Source organism: Myotis myotis, unplaced genomic scaffold (genome assembly GCF_014108235.1).
Source record: "Myotis myotis isolate mMyoMyo1 unplaced genomic scaffold, mMyoMyo1.p scaffold_m19_p_1, whole genome shotgun sequence".
Classification (NCBI taxonomy): Eukaryota; Metazoa; Chordata; class Mammalia; order Chiroptera; family Vespertilionidae; genus Myotis; species Myotis myotis.
Genome location: NW_023416313.1, coordinates 167,151,558 through 167,176,564, shown reverse-complemented (window position 1 = coordinate 167,176,564; position 25,007 = coordinate 167,151,558). Strand labels below are relative to the sequence as shown.

Genomic DNA, 25,007 nt, shown 5'->3' with positions numbered 1-25,007 from the left:
GAAGCAGTAGCTAGTTATTGAAGGAAGATAATGTGTCCATTAGAGGGGCCAATGCTGGTTTAGGAGACAGCATCAGAGATGCAACATCTTTATTGAATCAGAAAATTGTACAGCTGAAAAGGACTTTAGAAGTTAGATTTTTAAAAAACATCTCCTTTTCACATGTAGAAACTGAGACAAAGAGATGGTAAGGAACTTGTGCAAATCACAATGGGTTTGTGATTTCCCTAGACAAGTGGGCCTCAATGTGTTGTCTGGGGAACCCTAGGAAGCCTGGAGTGTTTTTCAGAGGATGCACAAGGACAAAACTATTGTCATAGTAATACTAATGTCTTTTTCACTCTTTCTCTACTGAGTATGCTATGGAGTTTTACAAAGGCCACATGCTGTGTAATATCACAACAGATTGAATGCAAAAGCAGATATGAAAACCCAACTGTCTCCTATTAGGCCAGACACTAAAGGGACCGATAACCATGTAAAACAATGCACTCCCCAAATTAAATTTTATTGTTTTGGAAAAATATAGTTCTAGTTCATAGAAATTTTATTTATGTAATATGTTTATTATTATAATAATGATCAATATAGTAATATATAGTGTCATAAGACTATTAGTATAATAAAATTTCTCAGTTTTAATTTCTAACATGGTAAATATTGATAGAACCCATATAAAAAGCTCTTTGGAGTCCTTATGGAATTTTAAGAGGATAAAGGAATTTTGAGACCCCAAAGTTTGAGAACGGATGTCCTAGTCTGGACTATCAAAAATGGTCACAGAGAAGTCCCACTGGCAAAGATAGGGTATATATACTTTGCTTTCATAGCTCTGGCGATGTGAGGAAATAATTATTTGGGAAACTATCAAATTGGATTGTTATAAAAGTAAGTGGAAGCCTTTTCTAGTGTTAAATGTCCCCCCCCCCGCCACCGCCCTTGAACAATTAGATAAATTGCATATATATTTTCTCTCTTTCCCTCTAATGTAGGCAATTAAAGCCAGAGTGTACGAAAACTGCATGAGTTATGGCAACTAGAAAATCTGACCAAGGATCTTAGAAGAATGATGAACCTAGACAAGTCTCAGTACAAAATCATTTCCAGGGTGCATTAGATCTATCCAAGCCAGGGGGAAACTAGAACTGATTAATGTTAACTAAGTGTCATTAGAGGTGAGAGGGAAAAACAATTATTGTACAATGATATTTGTATTTCTTTAAATCAAGTGGCAAATTTTGAGTCCTATTGAATTAATAGTAATCCATACTTATGTTCATCTGTTTTGAGGCATTCTATCTTTAGGGGAAAGGTATCATTGAATGGAAACATGTATAATCTATGGCTCAATGAAGCTTGGTGAGGATCAATGTGTTCAGACCATGAAGTTGTGACCCAGGCAGTTGTCTTGAATTGTAGGCGGTTCCTGGAAAGAAATACATTGCCATGCCATCCATTCATTCATTTACTCATTCAGTAAATAAGCAAGTGCCTAGTATGTGCCAAGCTGTAAAGCTAAGCCTACAAAGGTAGGCCAAGTATTCTGCAGTTTAAAAACAGACTTGTCTGACAGTCACATGTGGAGCATTGGAGGGAGGATTGGGTATTGGAGATGAGGGGAGCCTAGTGAAGGCTGTCCTTCCCAAACCTGGGGGCAGGTTAAAAACCCAGCCATACTAATAAAGACTTCCAGTGGGAAGAAGGTAGAAACTTTGATTTTGAAAGCCCCTGTGAGGCATGCTTACAGCCAGGATTGTGACTCAAGAATGAACCACCAAGAATTAAAAAGCTTTTCCAAGGAGTAAAGGGGTAAAGAAATATGTTAGCAAGGGCTGAGAACTAATGCATAAAACATTGGTTTGAAGGGCTTGAATTCCATATGGAGATCATTTGGCATAACACTGACAGTTAGTTGATTCCTACTGTAGGTCTTAAATTTCACACCAGGAGAGAGGAAATTAAGCTCCCAATTCTGCTCAGTACAGGCTTAATTTAAATGTATCAACCCTTTGGAAACAGTAAGCAAGGAAAATAGGAAGGCCATACACATCAGAACAAAAACACTTGTTTCTGAGTTTGGGAAATCAAAGGATTCCAATAGATGAAATATTTCTAAGTTAATAAAACAGGAATAAAGCCAAGCAACCTAGATAGTGACCTTCTAACCAAAGACACTGAATATTTTACTACTGGCTGAAACATGCACATTTCCAAATTGCCTGGCTGGAGCCCTGGGAGAGCCTCATTTTGACAGATTTTATTGATTATCACCTACTTTCCAAACTTTTTTCTTTTCAGTTAGAAACCCGGAAGGACAGATAAAGCTTTATTCCAAAGGAGCAGACACGATTCTGTTTGAAAAACTTCATCTGTCCAATGAAGACCTTCTGGCTTTGACGTCAGACCATATCAGTGTAAGTGCCTCTGTTTTAAGGTTAGCACAATGGCCCTTTGGCCACTTGTTATGGTTAGGTCTTACTTTAAAAATATCAGCTAAATGATCTGACTTCTGAAATAAAAAACATGTGGAGAGTGGTTCCACAGGAAACTGTGCCAGCGAATGTCTGGAAACTGGCACGTGGCCCCACCCCCTGCCCCGCCGAGAGTCTGGTTGGTCTCATCACAGGTGGATTAACACACAGCAGCTGAGAAGTAGCCCTTGAATGTGGGCTCCCTACCTCCGGCCAGGAGAAGGCTCAGACACTGGCTCTAACTCCCCTGCAGTTGGGGGCTGCTCCCCGTGGGAGATTGGACTGGATCAGGGAAGCAAAGCTGGACAATTGCTTTCACCTGAGTTCCATTGTGTCTGGCACCAACAGAATCTCGTACGATCATCATCAGTGAAAAGCTTAGGGTTGTGCTTACAGGGTGAGGGGAAAATAGTCTCTGTAGCCAATTTTCTCTTCCAGGGGTCTTTTTATTCAGGACATAAATCATGATGAGTCACTTATGTTCCCTGGGTTGAAGTTACCAATTGCATACATTCTGAAACTATGCATTATTTCCTTCCAAAGGTTTTCTGAAGAGAGCAGGGGTGATCTTTGGCAAACTTTTTTTTTTTTTAAAAAGTAAGATTCTATGAATTAAATATGAGCATTACCTGGTTTAAACCCAAGGTTCAAGCGTCTCTCTAGTATTTGCTTGAGGTTCTGTTTAACCCAGTATGAACTTTATGGGCAACTGGCCAAAACTCTCATTTCCTCACTGGTTTCTCTCCTTTAAACAATTATTGAGGATTCATGTTCTTTGTCAAGCCCTATATTTTATACAAAACATTCCCTGAATCTTTAAAAAAAACAAACAAACAAAATGAATAAAAAAACCTCTGCTTGACTCAAAGTTTAAAAAATGATGGTTTAGTAATATTGGGTACAAACATAGCTATTGTTTTTGTCTTTCCAATAGAGGATCCTTGATTTTCTTTTAATCTCTTCCAGAAGGCTGGCATGGTCTTTTTAATTTTTTTTTTTATGAGAACAACATTGGAATCATAAGTATCTAATTTTTGTCATTGCTCAAACACTAAGGCCCTGGATTTTCATACGTTTGCCTTTCATACTAAAATATAGGAAGCCTAATTTGGCCTTTTTGCATTTCTAGGCAAAAGAAAACTTTTTTTCAGGTAATATCAATTTGATTTGTTCTTTGCTTTCATTCACTTTATTCATTTGGACTTTCAAATTCTGAGGTTTTAAATTTATATTTAATTATTGATTCTGAATTGTTTAATGATAGGAAACAACCTTGCTCAAATGCTCATTTAGGATTCAATTTGTGTTTCATGTACTAATTAAATAACTTAAATCATCTGTCCCTTTTTGTAATGTCTTCTTAGAGTTGATTCACTATTGTACAGAACAGAGAAGAATGCCCAGCGGGGTTGCAAGTTAAAGGCACAGAAATGTTTGTGCGAGTTAAGAGGATAAAAGATGGTTACAACACAGTGACTCCATGTTCAGATCAGTAGGGGACCCAGTTTTGGTCCTGGAAGGCAGGGCTTATAAATGTGATTGCCATATCCAAACTCCTACCAACTGCCTACAAGATAAATTTGGACAATTTTTCTCATGGTCTCTCTGGGCAGTCTGCACTGACTTTTTCTTTCCATTAACCTCATTAGGATGTATCACGGTTTAACTTGTGTATGATCACAAACCTTTGTGTGTTGTGTAAGCCAAAACACATAGAGAAAATGTGCTCAATGGCAATGCCCAAAGGCAGAGAAATGGCTATAAAAACGCTTATAGTATACAGGCCCATAAAATGACCACTGGAGGCCCAGGCAGAGTGGGAGGTTTTCAGCATTTCCCCAAAGCGATCTACATATGTTTCTAGCCACCTAGGCCGTGTGAGACACTTAGCAACTACCAGTCTCCTAATTTAAAAAGGTTTCCCTATTAGAAGAATAAAGCACCAGAAGTATCATTTAAGATTGTCAGTTTACTCAGACATGAAAGGAAAAGCATAATTCTCCCATTGATTTGACCTGTTATTAAATACTAACTCCATAGAAAACAGTTTAATAAAAAATAATTTTTAAAAACTAACCTGACCTTATGGTGTCTTTAAAGTTTTAAAACATTTTTATAATATGTGTGTGTGTGTGTATATATATAAATTTTTTTAAATTACAGGAGATCTAGAATGAAAAGTCAGCCTCCCCTTCTATTCCTCCTTCCCAGAAGCAAACATTTATATTGACTTCCTGCCTTTCTCTCCCCTTTCCCCCTAAGGGTTTTTATTATCACATAATCATAATTAATAGGTTTAAACTTCTATTACCTGACTAACATCTATTTATTCACCTATTATTCACTTTTAACTTTTTATTATGGAAAATTTCAAGCACAAACAAAAGTAGGACTGAGTTAATTTTAGACATAGCTATATTACTAGGGGAATGTGACAAAATTCCGGTGAGCTGTCATGCTACAATCTCTTCAGAGAGCCTCTGCCTTTGATGTGAGAGCTATGGCCCCTCCAAAGGTCATTTTCTTTCCACGCAAAGCTGAGTGACACGGCCATGAAACAGGCTATGCTCCTCTCATTGCCAGGAGGGCTTCTTGCAGGCAGAGGATAGTTTGGAAACCAATATATGTTGGTTCAGATGGATATCTCAAGTCATTTGAGATAAGGCACCATTGATCACTCTCAACTAGGACACTTCAACAGACATTTTAGATATCTTTTAGGGGGAAGGCTAGGTCCCCTGAATGTTTTAACTTAATAGAAATAAAATTCAAAATGCAAACATTGTCTCCTATTTTCAAGGAGATTAAAAAGTTGGAAAGTCAGGATGGCCAAGTTATGTTCTTGATACAAAGTGAATTTGAGTGCAAAGCTTCTTACCCGTTATTGTTATTGTTCTTGCTATGATTATTGCTTTGGGGTGGTTCTTAAATCAATGTCTGCTCTGGCAGGAATTTGCAGGGGAAGGCCTTCGAACCCTGGCCATTGCATACAGAGATCTGGATGATAAGTACTTTAAAGAGTGGCATAAGATGCTTGAAGATGCAAATGCTGCCACAGATGAGAGGGATGAACGGATAGCTGGGCTGTATGAAGAAATTGAACAGGATTTGATGGTAAGAGTTTAGAAGCATGATGGTTTGTGTTTATAGAGAGGACAGTATGTGTTTAGAGATCTCGGATAGGAATAATCCACTGGCTAAATCATCTTGCACACAGCGGATGTTACTTTTTCAAACATTTAATCATGTGTTATATGTTGGCTTTGCGTTTGCCATGTGTGAGAGCCTAGGGATTATTTCGATTAGTTGTAGCTTATATAACTGGAAGTCCCCTAGAGTGGACAATAGCAGACTTCCTATTGTTTGTCAGCCTCTGGTATGTCATTGGTGTTATTTTTTCCCCCTTCCTGCTTTATGATCCACCTTTTTAGAGCAGGAAACTTGCCACGAAGAGTGGGAAGTTTTACAGCTCTGAGCCATCTTAGATCTATGAGATCTGTGCTGCCCAGAGTATGAGAGTATCATTTATTCTAGAAACTACTCTTCCCTGAGGCCCCAGTGGCCAGGAAGCAGCTGGGGAGTTCTTAAGTCGGTACAAGCCCAAATGGCTTCTGATTGTGCTAACAGGATCTCTGCCAGTAGTTGGTGTTCCTATGAGTTGGCTTGATTAGAGAAACTCCTCTTGGGTCCTTCCCAACCCACCGCTGCACATAATAGGACGTTTACTATATCAATGCATCATACTTTCTGCCTTCAATTCGTGTTCCTTGACCTCTGAACTCTGTGATTGCAAGCTGTAAATGTTATGAATATTGTTTGCATGCATTAACATAAGGTATTCTCTATTTTTCAACAAAGCTTCTAGGTGCCACTGCTGTAGAAGACAAGTTACAAGAGGGTGTTATTGAAACGGTTTTAAGTTTATCACTAGCCAATATTAAGATCTGGGTCCTAACAGGAGACAAACAAGGTAATTTTAAAACAGATGTTTTGAACAGAGGGCAATAATTTATATGGTAAAATGTTAACTAATCAGAAAGTTTAATTAGTTAGATATGTGCCCAGTTCTCTATATAGGAAATAGTTGAAATACAAATAGGAAAGTTAACATAAGAACTTACTATTTAAAGATAAAAACAAATTAAGAAAATATCTTCTAGAGTATACCCTGGGGTCTGTTGAACTTCAGCTCAACTCACTTCTTCAATATAATAGTTAAACCTATAGGCAACAGTGGAATTAAAAATGTTTACCTCCAGGTTTATGTGAGCACTGCCTCCAATCAGGACTGAGACTTGAGTAATAGTGAAGCAGGACGTTCGAGACCTTAGGGTTACTCCTTTAGTTTCTTGGTGCAGTGAAGAAAGGGTTGGGGATGTTAGAGGAGCGAACAGGCTTTTGGGAGGCTCAGGGAAGCAACTGTTTATCAACTGGGTATGTAAATATTTTGGTATTTTAACAACCGCAACAGTTGTGCTAGAGTAACCTAGTTGAATTCCAAGCCTTCCCATGCAGTGGTAAATGGGAGCTGACCCACTTTCAGGCATGACAAAATGCCAACTCATCAGAAAAAAGAGTCATTATGTTCATAATTCTGTGCTTGTTAAAAAAGAAAAGGGGACCACTATATTTTGGATCTATTGCTAGCAGTAATGGTTAAAACAAAAATGCTTTTACGCTTGGGCCTCAGTAAACCAGAAACATTCAGTTAACTGGCGAATACATGTTTTTAAAATTTTATCTACCTGTAGGTATTTTTAGAACATTTGAGGATTTTCAGATATGATGAATCAGTTCTCTATATGTTCACCCAAATCACTCATCACAAAAATAAATAATAGAAAGTTGAGCTCTGTGGTGTGTTACTACAGACTTCCTGGAGTTTGATGTTGATCAGTGGGTACAGCTGCTCAATTAGTTATGAATATCCACAGTTTACTATTATTTAGTTTTAATTTCTGTGGTTTATACAAAGCACATGCTGAGATTTTATCAGTTGCCTTCCTTGACCTAGTACAGGCGAATCTAATGATTCCATGGAATTAGGTAGAGCCTAAGAACTCAGAATTAGAATCAAATGACTTTATTGAAAATGGAAGGGTTACCTAACTATCCTAGGCTCCATTTCTATAAAATTGGAGGAAGGAATGCCCAACATCATGTAATTTTCCAGTTTTCTAGCAGCAGCAGTCCATTCACTTAATGGGAAAATGACCATGTTGCATGTAGGAGAACTATAAAAAATTTATAAGAGCATTTTTGCTGTCCAACTGAACATTTTGTTGAGCTGTTTTTCAGTTTTCTTACTACATAAGAATTGAAAATTGGCTAAGTTTAGTATTTCAGCTCTCCAAAGGTAGTATTTGGGACCTCTGGTAAAAACTATATGAGAAAATTGAGGATTCATAGATGTGGCTACGGATCCATGGAGTTAGCAATTGGTAAATTTGATCATTGGAGCCAGGGCTTTGAAATTCCCTCTGGGTCTCTTGCATTATCACCCATTATGCTCTCTCTGACATTAAGGGAGCCTATAAGCTACAAGAAAATACAGCAATGACTTCAAAACTTCTATAGAAAAAAACACACTTCTCCTTAAGTGTACTAGAGGCCTGGTGCATGAAATTCATGCATGTTTAGGGTCCCTAGGCCTGGCAGGTGATCAGGGCAGATTGCGGCCTTCTGGCTGCTGGCCAGGGGCCTCTTTTCCCTGGCTGCTGGCTGGGGCCTCCCTTCCCCAGCTCCTGGCTGCTGGCCAAGGCCTTTCTTCATTCTGTGTCACCCCCTGGTGGTCAGTGCACGTCACAGTGAGTGACTGAACTCCTGCTAGAACTCCCGAAGGGACAATTTGTATATTAGGCTTTTATATATATAAATAGATTATCAAGTAATGTTCTAACTGAAGTAGGCTTTATTTTGTATCAGAAACTGCCATCAACATTGGCTATGCCTGCAACATGCTGACTGATGACATGAATGAAGTGTTCATTATAGCAGGGAACACTGCAATGGAAGTCAGAGAAGAACTCAGGTAAGTGTTAAAGGAAGAAGGAAAGAGTGGAAAAGAGAGAGAGGGAAAAGGGAAGATCAGGTAGTTGAAAAAGTGGAAAGACACTATAGTTACCTATGGTCTTCATTTAATATAGAGTTCTTTCTTCATGTTTCCTAAAATTCTATTTATTTTGGTCACAAACGAAGATAAGTTTGATATTAGTAGTGAGTTAATATCTTCAAGCCTCCAACATTTCCCAAGTATTTTTAATTTAATTTAACTTTTTTGTTAATCCTCATCCAAGGATTTTTTCCATTGATTTTTAGAGAGAGTGAAAGGGCAGCAGGGAGTGGGGGGGAGACACATAGAGAAACATCAATGTGAGAAAGACACATTCATTGGTTGCCTCCTGAAAGTTCCCTGACTGGAACTGGGGATCAAGCCTGCAAGTGAGGTATGTGCCCTTGACAGGAATTGAACCCACAACCCTCCAGGCCAATGCTCTATCCATTGAGCCAAACTGGACAGGGTTCCCAAGTATTTTTAGAAAATAACTTTCAATCATTTACATCAGTGGTTCCCAAACTTATTTGGCCTACCGCCCCCTTTCCAGAAAAAATATTACTCAGCGCCCCCTGGAAATTAATTTTTTTACAATTTTAATAGCAATTAAACAGAAAGATATATGTATTAATGTTTCTACCTTTTTCGTAAAATATAGTAAAGAAAGGTGTAAATTAGAAACATTGAAGTTTGAAATTATGAAACTATTTATTGAACTCAGAATAGAAAGGTAATACAAAAAAACTTAAAACAAATGCACCTGTGGCCATCACCGCCCCCCTGGATCGCTGCAGCGCCCACCAGGGGGCGGTAGCACCCACTTTGGGAATCACTGATTTACATTGTTAGCCTTTAAAAGTATGCATTGGCGATTAACCTGTCAACTCTACATGATAATGAGTGATCAGTGTTACTGTGGGCACTTGTTAAAATACTAATTCTCTAGCTTTAAAATTAAAATTATTAAGAATTTAGATGGGCATAGGACTTTGTATTTTAATAAGCGCCTAGATGAAGCTTATGGTTAGATAAACTTGGAGATAGTGTATAAAGTTGGATAGTCTTTCAAGAAAGTAGACATTTTGATATAGCTGCTATTGAAATAGCATAGCATACTGTGCACCTGTGTAACCACTACATGGTACCAGAAAATGTAGAAGTGGTGAAATTGAAGGTAAGAGTGGACAAACATTAACTTTTGAGAAATAATATTTCTTATTTGTCAATTTATTTTTTGTTACTTTATTTGAAGAATATTTTATAAGTCTGCATAATTATTTTCCTAGCACTTCAAAATTCCCGTCCTATAACAATTTTTGTTTGTTGATGCTTATTGTAGCTTCTCTAAGTTCAACCCATTTTGGGTCTGACTAAATAGATTGTTGGCTTGGAGCAAACTGCTTGCTGCTTGTACTCTAGAGGGCGGCCTAACCTTCCCTCCACAGGACAGTGGTGCACTATGGGTTTCCTTAAGGTGTCTCCTTCATTAAACTTTTGTTCCTGAACCTTAGAAAGAAACGAAGTCTCAACCATTAGCACCACTAACTAATATTTGTAAATAAAATATCTCAACTTCTTCTACACTGCCTTTTCCCACCATAGGAAACTGCTATGTCATGCTTGTTGGAAGCTATGTCTTTGCCAAATAAAAATTGGGAAATCTAATTATTATTGATATAATTTTATTATTATTATTTCTATAACTTTAATGATAGATCCCATAGAGTCTATTGAAGAAATATTGGTGATTTGCTTGATAATTAATAATTAAAATTTTTTTATTTGGGGGGATTTTATCTCTTGCTGAAGGAAAATAGATGTGAGCATATCCAGATTCTAATGAGCCTACTGCCAAATGCTTTGAGACTATGCCTGGGACACTATTGTGAGTGGTATTCATGTATTACCTCATTTCATTCTCAAAGCAACCCAATGGAGACATTATCATTATCCCTGTTTACAGATTAGGAGGCTGAGACACAGGGCAATATGCCCAAGGTTCCACAACTAGTCAGTGGTTCAGCAGGGATTTGAAGCTGGTGGCCCCAGATCCTATGCACCAAATTATTTGCTATGTTTCTCCCTAAAAACACCTTAGATGTATTCTTACTCCTTTAAAAAATTAATATAAAAAATGTAGTTGCTGAGGCACCTTATTGCTTCACTTGTGTTCAGACACTAGATGAGCAATTAGGTGAGAATAAATTTCAGGGAAAGACTACAGATGTACTAGTAAGAGGAAGAGCACAAACTTCCTGTTCACTGGAGCCTAGTTAACATCTCCGCTCCACGCTCACCTGCTGGCTGAGTGACTTTGATATGCTGTTCAGTCTCTCTTTGCTTGGTTTCTTCATTTGAAAAATAGGAAAATATACAACTATGTACCCTAACAGATTATTTTATTTTGAGGATTAAGTGAGTCAAGAATTTAAAAATTTATGGCCACTAATTAACATCCTTCTTGCCCTCCCCACTCTCTCCACTTCCTTCATTCCTCCTTCCCTCTTTCCTTCAGCCATTGTTCCCAATCTTTCCAGTGACAAGCACTGCTTTTTATTATTATTTTCCCAGTAGACTCTCTGGAGCCTATCATTAAAATTATATAAATAATAATAAAATTATGTCAGTAACAATTAATTAGATTTCCCAGTTTTTATTTGGCAAAGACATAGGCAATCTCCAGTCATAACTTCTAACCAGCATGATATAGCAATTTTCTAGACCAGGTTGATGTCATGGTAGCCAAATATAACACAAAACTTAAAAAAATTAGAGATTCTATGCATTCTTATCATAGAGAAATCTATTATTTTTTATGAACCTTCCTAAGATAGTGAAAATGCTGATCTTTATCACAACTTTTATGGACCCTCTTCCTCCCTTGGTTACACTGGATAATGCTACTGTGGGTTGCTGAACTAGCACACATAAAGGCATAGAAACATGAAAGAAGTCATGTTATTTTTCAGGAGCAATATTCCAAGTTGTAGCTCGAATGTTTCACACCTACGGGTGGAAACATCTTTTCAGAGATGGATTGATGATAGCTTGATTGATAAGCAAAAGTGATTCGACTTTATCCTGAAGGTATTATATACAACACCTGAAAGTATTGGATAAATGTGAATGGTCTCTAAACAGAAGGGTGACAAACCTGATTTTGCATTTTAGAAATAACATTCTAGTGACAGGACAGATTATGTTTGCTGGGAAAATGAATGCTGCATCAAGAGGCTGTTGGAATACTCAAGCTTAGAGATGATGAGGGTTGAATTAAGGCAGTGAGGTTGTAACATGGGGAAAGTACTTTGGAGGTAGAATGAATAGGACTTAGAATTCAATTCCATGTGAAGAGGAGTAGAAGGATGCTCTGTCGTTTCTAGCTGTCTGACTTCTTAGTCCAGAATACATTCAGGTGTGTAAGAACAGAAACTTATTAAATTTTCTAAAACTGAACTTGAATCTCTTTTCTGCTTGATGACAATACAATTAAACTGGGCACTTTTGGGTAACTTTAGTTCAAGTGTAGGATGCACAGTTGCCTTACCTGCCACTGATCTTAGAGACCCTGCTGGTATTTAGCATTTCCTTACTTCTGTGTCCCTGTTTGGTCTCTGGTCTCTTGAAGTTGCTGGCTGTCTCTTGGCTGACTTCCACACCCTCCTGCAAGTGGCTTCCTGACCTGTGTCCCAGAAGATTTGTGCTCTCACATGGCTGCCTCTGTTCCTGAAATCCCTTTACTATCCTCCATGTCACTGAATTTCAGTGACAACTATTCCGTCCTCAGATTCCCAAAAACTTATCTGAGGGTTCCATTACCCACATGGCTCCAACCACTAGTAGTGCAGGATGTGGGTCAGCACCCAGGTATCTTTTAGTGACTCATCAGCATCTAAGCTCCTCTTTAAATTCCTTTTCCTGTAGGCTGGATGGGAGATGGAAAAAAGAGGTCATTTCTTTCTAATCGCCAACAGTTTATGCCTAGGTTGCTTTAAGGATTAATCTCATGAGACTTAAAGAAACTTTTTTTCTTCCCTCCTAAAAAGCCCAATTAGTAAAATTCCAGATTGATGGAATTCAGAATGACAATGCTACTGTAAGTATCAAGAGCCTATTTTGGTACTCAAAAAGCAAGATCTTTGAGGAGAAACTAAGATGGCAGCATAGGGAAACACCGAAATTGCTGCCTCCTACAACAACTTCAAAACAAAATAAACAGACAAAACGGACATCACCCAGAACCTACAGGAAGGCTGGCGGAGTGGACATTCTACAACTAGAAGGAAGGAGAAAAGCACATTGAGGGTCAGGAGCTGCGGAAGTAAAGTGCAAAGGTACGGAGGCTCGTGCGCGGAAAGGGGCTGGTACCTGAGGACGCGGCTGTCTTTTTGAATCGGGAGGGAGTCACAAGCTCCCAACTGCTCTGAACTCCGGTTCCGGGAAGTTTCTGGGGACCCAGGACTCATACGGGGAGAAACTGGACTGTCTAGCAGCGGGCAGAACTCGGAACTCGAGGGCAGCTTTCCCTCAGAGGTGCTTGCAGCAATTGGATTGTCGGGACACTGAGATGCGCGCGGCCCCTTAGGGCAGGGCTGAGAATCCGCCATAGTTCCTTGCTCTGCCCTTTGATTCCCTGAGACCCCGCCCCACCCAGGCTGCGGCAGAGGCTTTTGCATATGAATGCCCTGGCCCTTTGCAACCTGAAAATTACCTAACAAATTGCAGCTGGGCCACAGACCCAGAACTTCCAAGAGAAGGCCCAAGGCCCCACAGCAGCTTGCATTGCTAAACAGCTGGGCCTCATCAGGGCACCTCCAAACTCCAAAAAAGGAAGGGGAATCTGCAGTTCTCTTTATAGCTCCTGCTGGGTAACCTCCAAGAGCCAGTGTACCCAGTGGTCAGAGGGGGACCATCCGGATTACAACTCCTCAGATCCATAAGGGACACACCCAGGGGGCAGACTCAGTGAGCACCAAAGCCCCACTGAAGCAAGTCTTGCCCCAGAAGGGTGTCTTCAGCACAGAAGTTCTCCCACTGCAGACACAGCCGATTCTCACTGCCAATTGGCCTGGAGGTCAATTCCTCCCAGTGATCCTACAACAATCAAGGCTTAACTACAACAAGACTGTGCACAAAGCCCACAAGGGGGTGCACCAAGAGTGTCCACCTCAGGTAACTGGGGAGGCTGAGCCACTGGGCCCTACAGGACACCTAGCACACAAAACCACTCTACCAACACAGGGAAGCATAAAAAATGCGGAGACAAAGAAACAGGTCACAAATGACAGAAATGGAGGAAAGCAAAGGACTGGATATAGAGTTCAAAACCACGTTTATAAGGTTTTTCAAGAATTTTATGGAAACCGCCGATAAATTTAGTGACACCCTCAAGAAATCTAGTGAGACCCTTGAGGATATGAAAAAGGACCAACTAGAAATTAAGCATACACTGACTGAAATAAAGAATAATATACAGAGATCCAACAGCAGACAAGAGGATCCCAAGAATCAAGTCAAAGATTTGAAATACAAAGAAACAAAAAATACCCAACCGAAAAAGAAAAAAGAAAAAAGATTCCAAAAATATGAAGATAGTGTAAGGAGCCTCTGGGACAACTTCAAGCGTACCAACATCAGAATTATAGGGATACCAGAAGAAGAGAGAGGGCAAGATATTGAAAACCTATTTGAAGAAATAATGACAGAAAACTTCCCCTACCTGGTGAAAGAAATAGACTTACAAGTCCAGGAAGCGCAGAGAACCCCACACAAAAGGAACCCAAAGAGGACCACACCAAGACACATCATAATTAAAATGCCAAGAGCAAAAGACAAAGAGAGAATCTTAAAAGCAGCAAGAGAAAGACAGTCAGTTACCTACAAGGGAGTACCCATACGACTGTCAGCTGATTTCTCAACAGAAACCATGCAGGCCAGAAGAGAGTGGCAAGAAATATTCAAAGTGATGAATAGCAAGAACCTACAACCTTTATCCAGCAAAGCTATCATTCAGAATAGAAGGTCAGATAAAGAGCTTCAAAGATAAGAAAAAGCTAAAGGAGTTCATTACCACCAAACCAGCATTATATGAAATGCTGAAAGGTATTCTTTAAGAAGAGGAAGAAGAAAAAGGAACTCTTACCATTTGCCACAGCATGGATGGAACTGGAGAGTGGATAAATACCACATGATCTCACTCATTTGTGGAATATAATGAACAACATAAACTGATGAATAAGGACTGATCCAGAGACGGAGAGGCATTGATTGGACTGTCGGGCCTTAGAGGGAAGGTAGGGGAGGGTGGGGGTAAGGGGGAAAGATCAACCAAAGGACTTATATGCAAGCATATAGGCCTAACCAATGGACACGGACAACGGGGGGGTGAGGGCATGAGCGGGGGGGGGGGGGGGCGGGGTAGGGGGTAACGTGGGGATAAGGACACATATGTAATATCTTAATCAATAAAAAATATATTTTTTTATATATTTTTATTGATTTTTTACAGAGAGGAAGGGAGAGAGATAGATAGAAACATCGATGAGAGAGAAACATCGATCAGCTGCCTCCTGCACATCCCCCACTGGGGAAGTGCCTGCAACCCAGGTACATGCCCCCGACCGGAATCGAACCCGGGACCCCCCAGTCCGCAGGCCGACGCTCCATCCGCTGAGCCAAACTGGTTTTGGCAGTAAAAAATATATTTTAAAAAAAAGCAAGATCTTTTAAAAAAAAATTTAAATCATTTAAAAAAATTTTCAATTACAGTTCACATACATTATTATATTTGTTTCAGATGTACCCCCAGTGATTAGACATTGTGTGACTTACTAAGTGATCATCCCAGTAAATCTCACACCCATCTGACACCATACATAATTATTAGAATATTAATGACTATATTCCCCATGCTGTTCTTTACATTCCCATGACTATTCTGAAACAACCAATTTGTACTTCTTAATCCCTTCACCTTTTCTACCTATCTCCACAAGCCTTCTTGCATCTGGCAGCCATCGAAATTTTCTCTGTCTTTATGAGTCTGTTTTTGTTTGTTCATTTATTTTGATTTTTGGATTCAATTGTTAATAGATATGTATGTATTTCCATTTTATTTTTTACAGTTTTGATCTTTTTTTCTTCTTCTTAGAGAAGACTCTAATATTTCATGTAATTCTGGTTTGGTGGTGATAAACTCCTTTAGCAAAAAGCAAGATCTTGACTTTTTTGTTTTCTCTATATTTGGTTCTGTCAAATCTCCCCAAGGCAAGGTATGCTTCTGAGGAAACAAAGAGGGTCACCTATGGTAGTGGTGGTGCTTGCAGAAGGGGTGGGGAATCAAGCTTAATATCTCAAAATTTTATTCAGCTACATGTGGTTGACTAAGTAGATGACATAACTTATGTGGAGAGATTGTGGAGAAATATGAATTCTTACATATTGTTGGGAGTGTAAATTGGTAGAAACTTTCTAGAGGGAAAACTTGTAATATATTTCAAAATTAAACATATGCACATTTTATTATTATTATTATTATTATTATTATTATTATTTTTAATCCTCACCTAAGGAAATATTTCCCATTGATCTTTAGAGAGAGAGTGGAAGGGAGGGAGGAGATAGAGAGAGAAGCATTGATGTAAGAGAGATACAGTGAATGGCTGCCTCTCATACGGGCCCCAACTGGGGCTAGGGATCAACCCTGCAACCATGGTATGTGCCCTTGACTGGGAATTGAACCCTAGACCTTTGGTCCATGGCAGATGCTCTAACCACTGAGAAACTGTACCAGGGCTCAAATATGCACATTTTTTACCCAAGGATTTCTATTTTTAGGAATTGCCTTTAAGAAAATAAATGGACAAATATATGAGTACATATATAGAAATATTCATTGCTGCATCAGTTATGATAATGGGATATTAGAAACTGTTTACTGAAATCTAAAAAAAAAAGGAAATTGCTCAAATACCCAGCCACAGGGATTTTGTTAATTGCCTTGCTATATACCTACAATGGAATTCTATGTGGCCATTAAAAATGTTTATTTATTTGTTGACATTGGAAGATATCCATGATATAGTTAAATAAAAAGATGAGATCACGAAACATCATGCAAAGTATAATCCTTTTTAAAAATGAAAAGCATGTATGTTTATGTGTACAGGGGTGGGCAAAAGTAGGTTTACAGTTGGGAGTACATGAAAGTTTATTCTTGTACTAAAGTCCTGGTGTATGAAATTCGTGCATGGGGGCGGGGGGGGTGTGTGAAGAGGATGTCCCTCAGCCTGGCCTGCATACTCTCCAATCCAGGGCCCTTAGACATCCCTCTCACAATCCAGGACCACTGGCTCCTAACTGCTCGCCTGCCTGCCTGCCTGCCTGCCTGATCACCCCTAACCACCTCTGCCTGCCTACCTGATTGCCCCTAACCACCTCTGCCTGCCAGCCTGATTGCCCCCTAACTGCTCCTCTGCTGGCCTGATCACCCTCTAACTGCTCCCTGCTGACCTGATCACACCCTAACTGCCCTCCCCTGCCAGCCTGATTGCCCTCTAACTGCCCTCCCCTGCCAGCCTGATTGCCCCTAACTGCCTCTGCCTAGGCCCCTGCCACCATGGCTTTGTCCAGAAGGATGTCTGGTCTAATTAGCATATTACCCTTTTATTAGTATAGATTATTATTCACTAAGTATTGTATTATTTTCCATATGAATAACTGTAAGCCTACTTTTACCCACCCCTGTATATGTATAAACACTATATATCTATATCCATATCTGTCCACCTACCTACCTATTAAGCTCTAGAGGACATATACAAAGTTGATAGTTCTCGGTGATGGATCAGATGGATCATGTTTGCTTTCTTCTTTATGGCTCTTTGTATCATCTGAAGTTAAAATAGTATTCATACAATACTTTTACAATTAGGAAAAAAAACAAAAAAATTATCTCCATTTTTTATGAGAAAAAATATTTAGAGGGATAAAGGAAATAATTTCTACCTAGACTAATTATTTCAGGATCCTTGAGGCCATGTTGTTTAACTGACTGGCAAATAATGTTTATTTCAGCCCAAAGTTGGAGCTCACCCCATTTTTAGAGTCTAAGATAGAGAGGTAATGCATAGCAGAAAATTCTACATCCATTTATAATATTCATTTTCTTAATATTATGATTGGGGGAAAAAACATCTAAGAAAAATTATTGCTAAAGATGCTCTCTATAATTCCAAGCTTGGTTACTTATATCAAAGCCCTTAGTTTTGGGGATAAAATATTGAAATCATAAATTTACACCATTAACTTCTCTTGTTTTATGCTTTTGAGTTCAGTGGGAGTTCATGTAAAAACCAAACAAAAAAAGCATATCAAAAGAACAGGATCTAAGTGGTAGTAGCTATTCAGAAGAAATGACCTAAATGCTTATATTTAAACCTGTCAAATGTATTTAGATTATTTTATAAGCATGGATATGTAATTTTCATGCATATCATGCATATGGCTTGTTTCAAATTTAGTGTCATGAAATCATTGTAGACACTTTGAGTCCTTTGTTAACTTTACTGTCATAGCTGCTTTAGTAGTGAGGGCATGCCCAGAAATCTACAATTAAATTCTGCTATGGTTTCTCAGAAGATTTCTGCACTGATTATATTGCACCAATATATATGTCTTCTGCCCTAAAGAAAATAGGCTAGAATGTAATTTTGCTTGGGCTGACAGGCAAACTCATTCCATGTTTTCATTTTTGTTGCATGTATCACATGCTTTATTGTTAGAACAATTCATGTCTTATAACTAATTAAACCATGAAGTAACTCTACTGCTTCTGAGAAGTATACCAATGATATACTTTCCTCCTTAATAAAAAAAAATACAGCTACTTGGTGGAAAGTTATTTGTTTGAGCGAGCAGGATTCATAAATGCAAATAACTCCAGGGCCAGAAAGGTAACATTACCTGCATGATCTGGGCTATAAGACATTAGGGAGGGGTGGGGGCCTTTGGAAAGGCGAACATCATCTTGTCCATAAACTCATACAGATTTTTTAAAAACACTATGCAGGCCAAACAAAATGCATCTTGCTCCTAATTCCCAAATGCTAGTCACCCAAGCTAACTGTATTTAGTCAGTTAAATTTCTATCATAAATGGTAAAACTTCAGAGAAATAAGTAATTTTGGAGATCTTCTAGTACATACTTATATAGCTGCCCAAGTTTTCACAGCTATTATCATCTAGTCTGATTAGCTGGTACCATTCCCCCAGTTTCTAATAAAGAAACCAGTTTCTAAACTGGTTTAGGGCTTTAATGTCTTCTGGTCACACAGATAGTAAGGGATGGAACTAAGGCTTGAAATAAAAATTTCGTGTACTTTCTCCCTTCCTGTTGGCAGGGTAGTCCATGAATTGCTCCTCCGTCACTGTGTCTTGGCCCAACGTAGAAACAGCCTGCAGCCTGTGGCAGACTCTATAGTAAACTTATTTGGCATGGCAAATCAAGAGCTAGGAATTTGAAGACCTGGGTTGTAGCCTGAGATTGTAATTGACTAATCAAGTGGCTGGATGTCAGAGGCAAACCTCAGGCCTGAACCTGTAACAAAACAAAAAAAATGGAAGTTTGGTTGCTTGGTGTAACAAAAGCCAAATTCCCAAGGCAGGTGCTGGTGCAAAAGGAAAGCTATTTATTTCAGGAGCCATAGGACCTGGGAGAGGGGCGGACTCTCCTCTCAAAGGCCCAATCTCTTTTTCTGCTGAAGACCAAAGATCTTATAGGTATAGGGAGGGGAGGGATTTTTTCTATCCAATTACCTTGCTAGATTTGGGTAGCCTTGGGACCCTATCCACTCATATGTCTAGTTTTTGGCGCATTCAGTGTAACAACCTTCCCCTCTATCATCTTGGCCAATGGGGGAGACTTCCCGGCACTCCAACTGACTGTGTAAAGTAACAAACCCAGGTCTTCAGGTTCCAAGCCCAATGCTCTTATATCAAGGTCCAGATTGTCTTCTTTTAAGCATGAAATCATGATACCAATCCATTTCCTAACAGGTCCTTTTAATGTTTGAATATAGAGTGTCTTAAGAGGACTGACAGAAGGACTCTTTTCCCTACCATCTCTTTTCTTTATAGGTTGCATACCAGCCGACATGGGCCTCACTGGGCTTTGCTGTGTTTGTAGTGGCATGGGGCTGTGAATACTGCGGTTGCTTCAGTCATTAATGCATTTCTGCATGCCAACATTGTAATAGACTGCCCTTCATTACGAAGCTTGGAAAAAGGCATTCTTTTGTTTTAGCATGTGTTATTTGTATTCTGTGGTTAAGCATTGTGTGTTATGCCTGCAAAAAATATAGTGCATATTCTTTGAAGGGAGTTATGTGTAGCTTTTGCTCTTCTAATAAATTGTTTTTGCAAGAACCAGCTGGTATTTGAAGAGATGTTCCAGGAAGAAAAAGAAATGACAGCTATAGAACATGGGCAAAAGTCTGAGAATGCACAAGCCCGATCTGGTGAGGAGGGTTGTCCTGTACGGAGGGAGTGCAGAGGGAATGGAAACAGAGCTAGGAAAACTGTCCTTTGTCTGCCTGGAAAAGGTTCTTGTGAGATGTTAGGAAGACAATTTAGGGGGAAAAATACTAAGTAAATAAAATTTCAGCCAATACTTTTATGAACTTCACCCTTCTTTGGAATGTTTTCATTCTCCTGAGGGAACACAGAGATTGAGTCATTTATAGAGCGAGTGAGAACTTTACGAAAAAGGAAACCTCAGGAGATGTTTGCCCTTTGGTGCTTTCTTCGGACCCAGTTTATGAGCTCTGCAACATTGTCAGGAAAATGATCATTTCTGAGGAACTCGTCTCTTTTGCTTTCTTCATTAGACGGGGCTATAAATTTCCATGACTGTGAGGAGGATTCCCTGACATGGTTATCTGAGGCAAAAGTCTGTTCCTCCCACTTAAAACCATAACTTTTCATGACTGCTCTCCCTCCCCTCCTCACCTTAACTCCTTAAATTTCACACATAGCACTCTGACATTATAAACCTTTTATTTTGATTCTGCAAACTGATTGCTAAATGCATGATATCATCCTTGGACCTAGGGCCATGTAACCTCTGGGTTGCTTGGGTTCCTAAATACAGGCTGTGATTTGGGTCCTGGATAGCAGAAGGAGATGTTGAGCCAGAAGATAAGGGTTTTTTTGTTTTGTTTTGTTTTTTGTTTTTTAACTTAGTATGTAAATAATTAGTGTTACATTTTCAAATAGAAAGTTGCAGACTACAGTGATTGTTTTTGTACAGTGAACATACTCTTCTTTCAGGGGAGTCACCGCTGAAAACCATTTTATTAAACTTCTTCCGTGTAGGATGAACCTTTGGGGAACCACTTCATTTTGCTCTAAGCCAAAACATCCATTTTCTGGCCAGTCTCTCACTCCCCATTTTCTCATGGGCACTCATTTTGTATATGCAAGCTGTGGCCTGAAGTGTTGGTGGCTGGTTTTGACACTCATCTTCAGGGAGGGTCTGCTGAGTAGCTCCCTGTTGTGGTGAAAAGTTCAGTAGTCATGTCAGCTTGCCCTGTGTTATTTCAAAACCTGTCATTCATGGGTCTTCAGAGAAGAAATTTCCCTTTGTCTGAAAGCATCATCTTTCCATTTTCAAGAGAAAAGGAAAAGGCCACTTCTAAGGCTGTTGAGTCTCCATACAGTCTTCCTCTTAAACAGCAGAGATGGGTGAGATGTGGACAGGATTATTCTACTGCTGATCAGGGCTAGGGCATTGAAGAGAGTTTCCATTTGGAATGGCCCTCTACCCTTTGGTGTCTATAGTGTCTTTCTCAGAAGATTAAGTCTATTGTTTGAGCTGATGAGTACAATTTTCACTTATAATAATCCATTATAATATAATGACTATGCCAATTCAATGAATGCTGTCATTTGTATTATTGTCAAATATATTGTCCTTAGAAGCCTGCTGTTTTAAGATGGATTGTATTACATTGTTCTACAAATTGATTAATTTATTTACTACATAGATACCCTGGAATCCCTAAAAGATATCATGAATTTTCTTTAGTCTTTCCCTTTTGTTATTTAACAATATCTCATGCCAGATCAGTGGTTCTTAAGTCCTTGAAATGCAGACAACCTTATATACCAGATTTATCATGAGCCCCTAGTTCAAGGCCAGATCAAGATGGTGATTTAGCTTTTAAGTAATTTAGAATGTTCAAGATGATTCTTTTTTATTTCATTATGTTTTCCTTCCTACTTCCTGGAATTTGGAAATTTGCTATGGTATCCCTATTACAAAGAATTATCAAGCTTGCTGTAACTGAATCTTGTGTCACAGTCTGTCTGAATAGCAGCAAAATGAATTTCCCTCTAGGCCAATCTCTTGCTAGAGTTAAAAGGTATGCTCTGTATACTTTGTTATAATTTGTTCTCCCTGCTACTCCCCCTTGCCTTTAAGGAAAGCAAAGGAAAATTTGTTTGGACAAAACAGAAGTTCTTCCAATGGCCATATAGTTTTTGAAAAAAAGCAGCAGCTGGAGCTGGACTCAATTGTAGAAGAAACAGTAACAGGAGATTACGCCTTAATCATAAATGGCCACAGTTTGGTGAGTTCACTTAAGGCTTTTGTTCTTTCTTTTTCTTCACCTCAATAATCTTCTCTTTTGTGTTGTCATAATTTCTTTTGTGTTTTCCAAACAAATGACACTAATGGAAACAAGCATACACTTGATTTCCTGTTTGTGAGGTAAAAGGAAATTTTAATATACATTTTATGCATTATTGCTTGAATTACCACAGTGAAGGGAGGATCCAAAGAAATACCAAATTCACAGAATATCAATCTTGTCTAAGTGACTGTAGAGCATTTAGCAGTATTGTTTAAGTGCTTTCTGAGGGAGAATGTAACCGTTCGCTGTTATTTAATTAAAGTAATGCAACTGGATGAATGTATTGCAATTATTGCTCTTGCTAATGCTTGTGATTTGCAGAGTACAACTCGACCTTCATATAATTACCACTCCAAATTATTGCCATTAAGATACCTCTGGTGGCTTTTCTAAATAGCAGCACTTTACAGCAATGCCAAACAATTTACTTTGATTAGGAAATCTGGTTCTTGTCGTAATAGAATAAACTTGCATTGTACTTTTAATGTAGTTCAGGTTCCAAATCTTGAACAAATATCAAAACGCTCTTCTGAGTTTCTAATTTAAAAAACAAAAGCTGTGATTGCACTCCAGCGAAGTTACCATTTCTATGCAAAATAATCTCACATTTTTCTTCCCCTTTGATGCTTTGATGACCCCTTATCTCTTTCGAACTTTGGAAAATAAGTGTATCTTCTTGTAGACATTTTCTTAGAGGACAAAAAAAGTTGGATCTGTATTCCCCCCCTGTGATCAGCTGTCTGTTAGCTCTGAGGGCTCAGCATTATCCAGCTGGATTCCAGACATAATGATGTGTTGCCTTCTACACCATGGAAAGTTACAGAGCTCAGCTGCAGGCCAAGCTCAGTTGAAAGTTTGTCCAGATGACATGGACTTCTCCTTTGCACAAATGAATAGCAACTGAAAATTATAAGCCTGTCATCTTGGAGTTGGTAGCCTCCGAGCTGAATGGACCACAATATGGAAAGCGTCCCTAACGAGCTGCATTTTGACTTTCCCTCAGGCTCAAAGAAGCCACTGTGTGGTGGGTTAGAGTACTCAGGCGATAACATACACTATTCTCTCTCTGTCTCTAAATAAGTGGAAAAAGCTAAGATAGATCCTCTTCAAGAACCCCTTCAGCTTCAATGTCTGAAGCTTGTGAAACCATGAAATGTCATTTTTCATTTAAGGAGAACGGACCCTGTCTCTGATAGTATGGTCAAAGCTTACAAAAACAAACACATTATAATTCCAGTTTGCTGAAATCTTGATGCTTTTCCAGGGTGTAACTGGATCTTTTTTAGAGTTGGGGAGTCTAGGTTTTCATTTGTTGATAATAAAGAAAAAAAGAGAGAGAAAGGGGGACCATTCTGGGCAAGACAGCCAGTTACATACTTTCTTTTTCAGAAAGCGCATTTATATTTGAGAGTGCTAACTCACAATTTCCCGTAGGAGTTATAGACCTTGACATAAGAATTATCTATTTCAGTACCTGTTTTTATAGCCATTTTCCCTTCTTTCTAGTCATTCCAGTCACATTTACTAAGCATGCCTAAGTCACAGTCCTAAAGCCCAAAGATAAGGATATAAAGAGAACGTGGACCTTGCTTTAAGGATTGCCATCTGGTGGAACAACTAATCCTACAGTAATATGGCAAATACTATAAAGAGGAACAAACAGTGTTTTGAGAGCATAGAGACAGACACATTTAGTTCTTTGTGGGAAAATCAGGGAAGACTCCCTGGAGGAAGTGATATTTCCAGGTAGAGGAGACAGCAGTGCAAATATAAGGAAGAACCTGTAAAATTATGGAAATAAGCAACTTGGCATGATGGCAGTAAAGAGCAAACATAAAGCTAGTGGTAGAAGACAGAACTCAAAAAGAATATAGGGGCTGAAACCGGTTTGGCTCAGTGGATAGAGCGTCGGCCTGCGGACTGAAAGGTCCCAGGTTCGATTCCGGTCAAGGGCATGTACCTGGGTTGCAGGCATATCCCCAGTAGGAGATGTGCAGGAGGCAGCTGATCGATGTTTCTCTCTCATCGATGTTTCTAACTCTCTATCTCTCTCCCTTCCTCTCTGTAAAAAAATCAATAAAATATATTTAAAAAAAAAAAAAAAGAATATAGGGGCCAGTTGTGAGGGCCTGTGAATATCTTGTTAAAGATTCATTCAAAGATATGATGACTTAAAGTTTAGGTGGATTACTGTTTCCTCTTATTGTGTTTATTACAGCAAGATGTATACAGCAAGATGTTTTCTAGAAAAAATTACACAGTTAATTGCAAAGGATTAAACTCTCTTTTTCAGTTATTTCTTGGCATAACTAAAGGCTGTTATGTATTTGGAGAAGAGCGAGGGTGGAAATGGTTGAGGAACTCTATCTGAGACACCACCTGTTTTTTGCACACTACCCTTTTGTGCAGGCCTCTCTTGATTTCATCACTATGTCCTTCAGTCTGATCTCCAGATTATCTACTTTTCATTAATCCATGCATTAACAGCCACCACAACAAACACTAAATATACTAAACAGCAATGCAAAGGAAACAAAATTCCATCATGAGAACAAAGCACCATTTTGTAATTATTATTTTTTTAATCTTCACCTGAGAATATTTTTTCATTTTTTTAGAGAGAGTAGAAGGGGAGAGAGAGAAACTTTGATGTGAAACATTGATTGGCTGCTTTCTGCCCACACCCTGGGCCAGGGATCCAACCTGCAACCCAGGTACATGCCCTTGACCAGGAATTAAACCCATGACCCTTTGGTCCATGGGCCAACCCTCTACCTACTGAGCAAAGCA

At 39.0% G+C, this 25,007-nt stretch overlaps 1 protein-coding gene across 1 annotated transcript in view; it reads left to right on the top strand.

The window, feature by feature from the left end:
• ATP8B4 (ATPase phospholipid transporting 8B4 (putative)) overlaps window positions 1-25,007 on the top strand; it is a 219,933-nt gene that overhangs the window by 160,058 nt on the left and 34,868 nt on the right. The window contains exons 18-22 of the mRNA XM_036301049.1: window positions 2,299-2,414; window positions 5,421-5,585; window positions 6,330-6,441; window positions 8,397-8,502; window positions 22,007-22,154. Of these exons, the coding sequence (XP_036156942.1) occupies window positions 2,299-2,414; window positions 5,421-5,585; window positions 6,330-6,441; window positions 8,397-8,502; window positions 22,007-22,154 (647 nt within the window). The remainder of the gene's footprint in view (window positions 1-2,298; window positions 2,415-5,420; window positions 5,586-6,329; window positions 6,442-8,396; window positions 8,503-22,006; window positions 22,155-25,007) is intronic.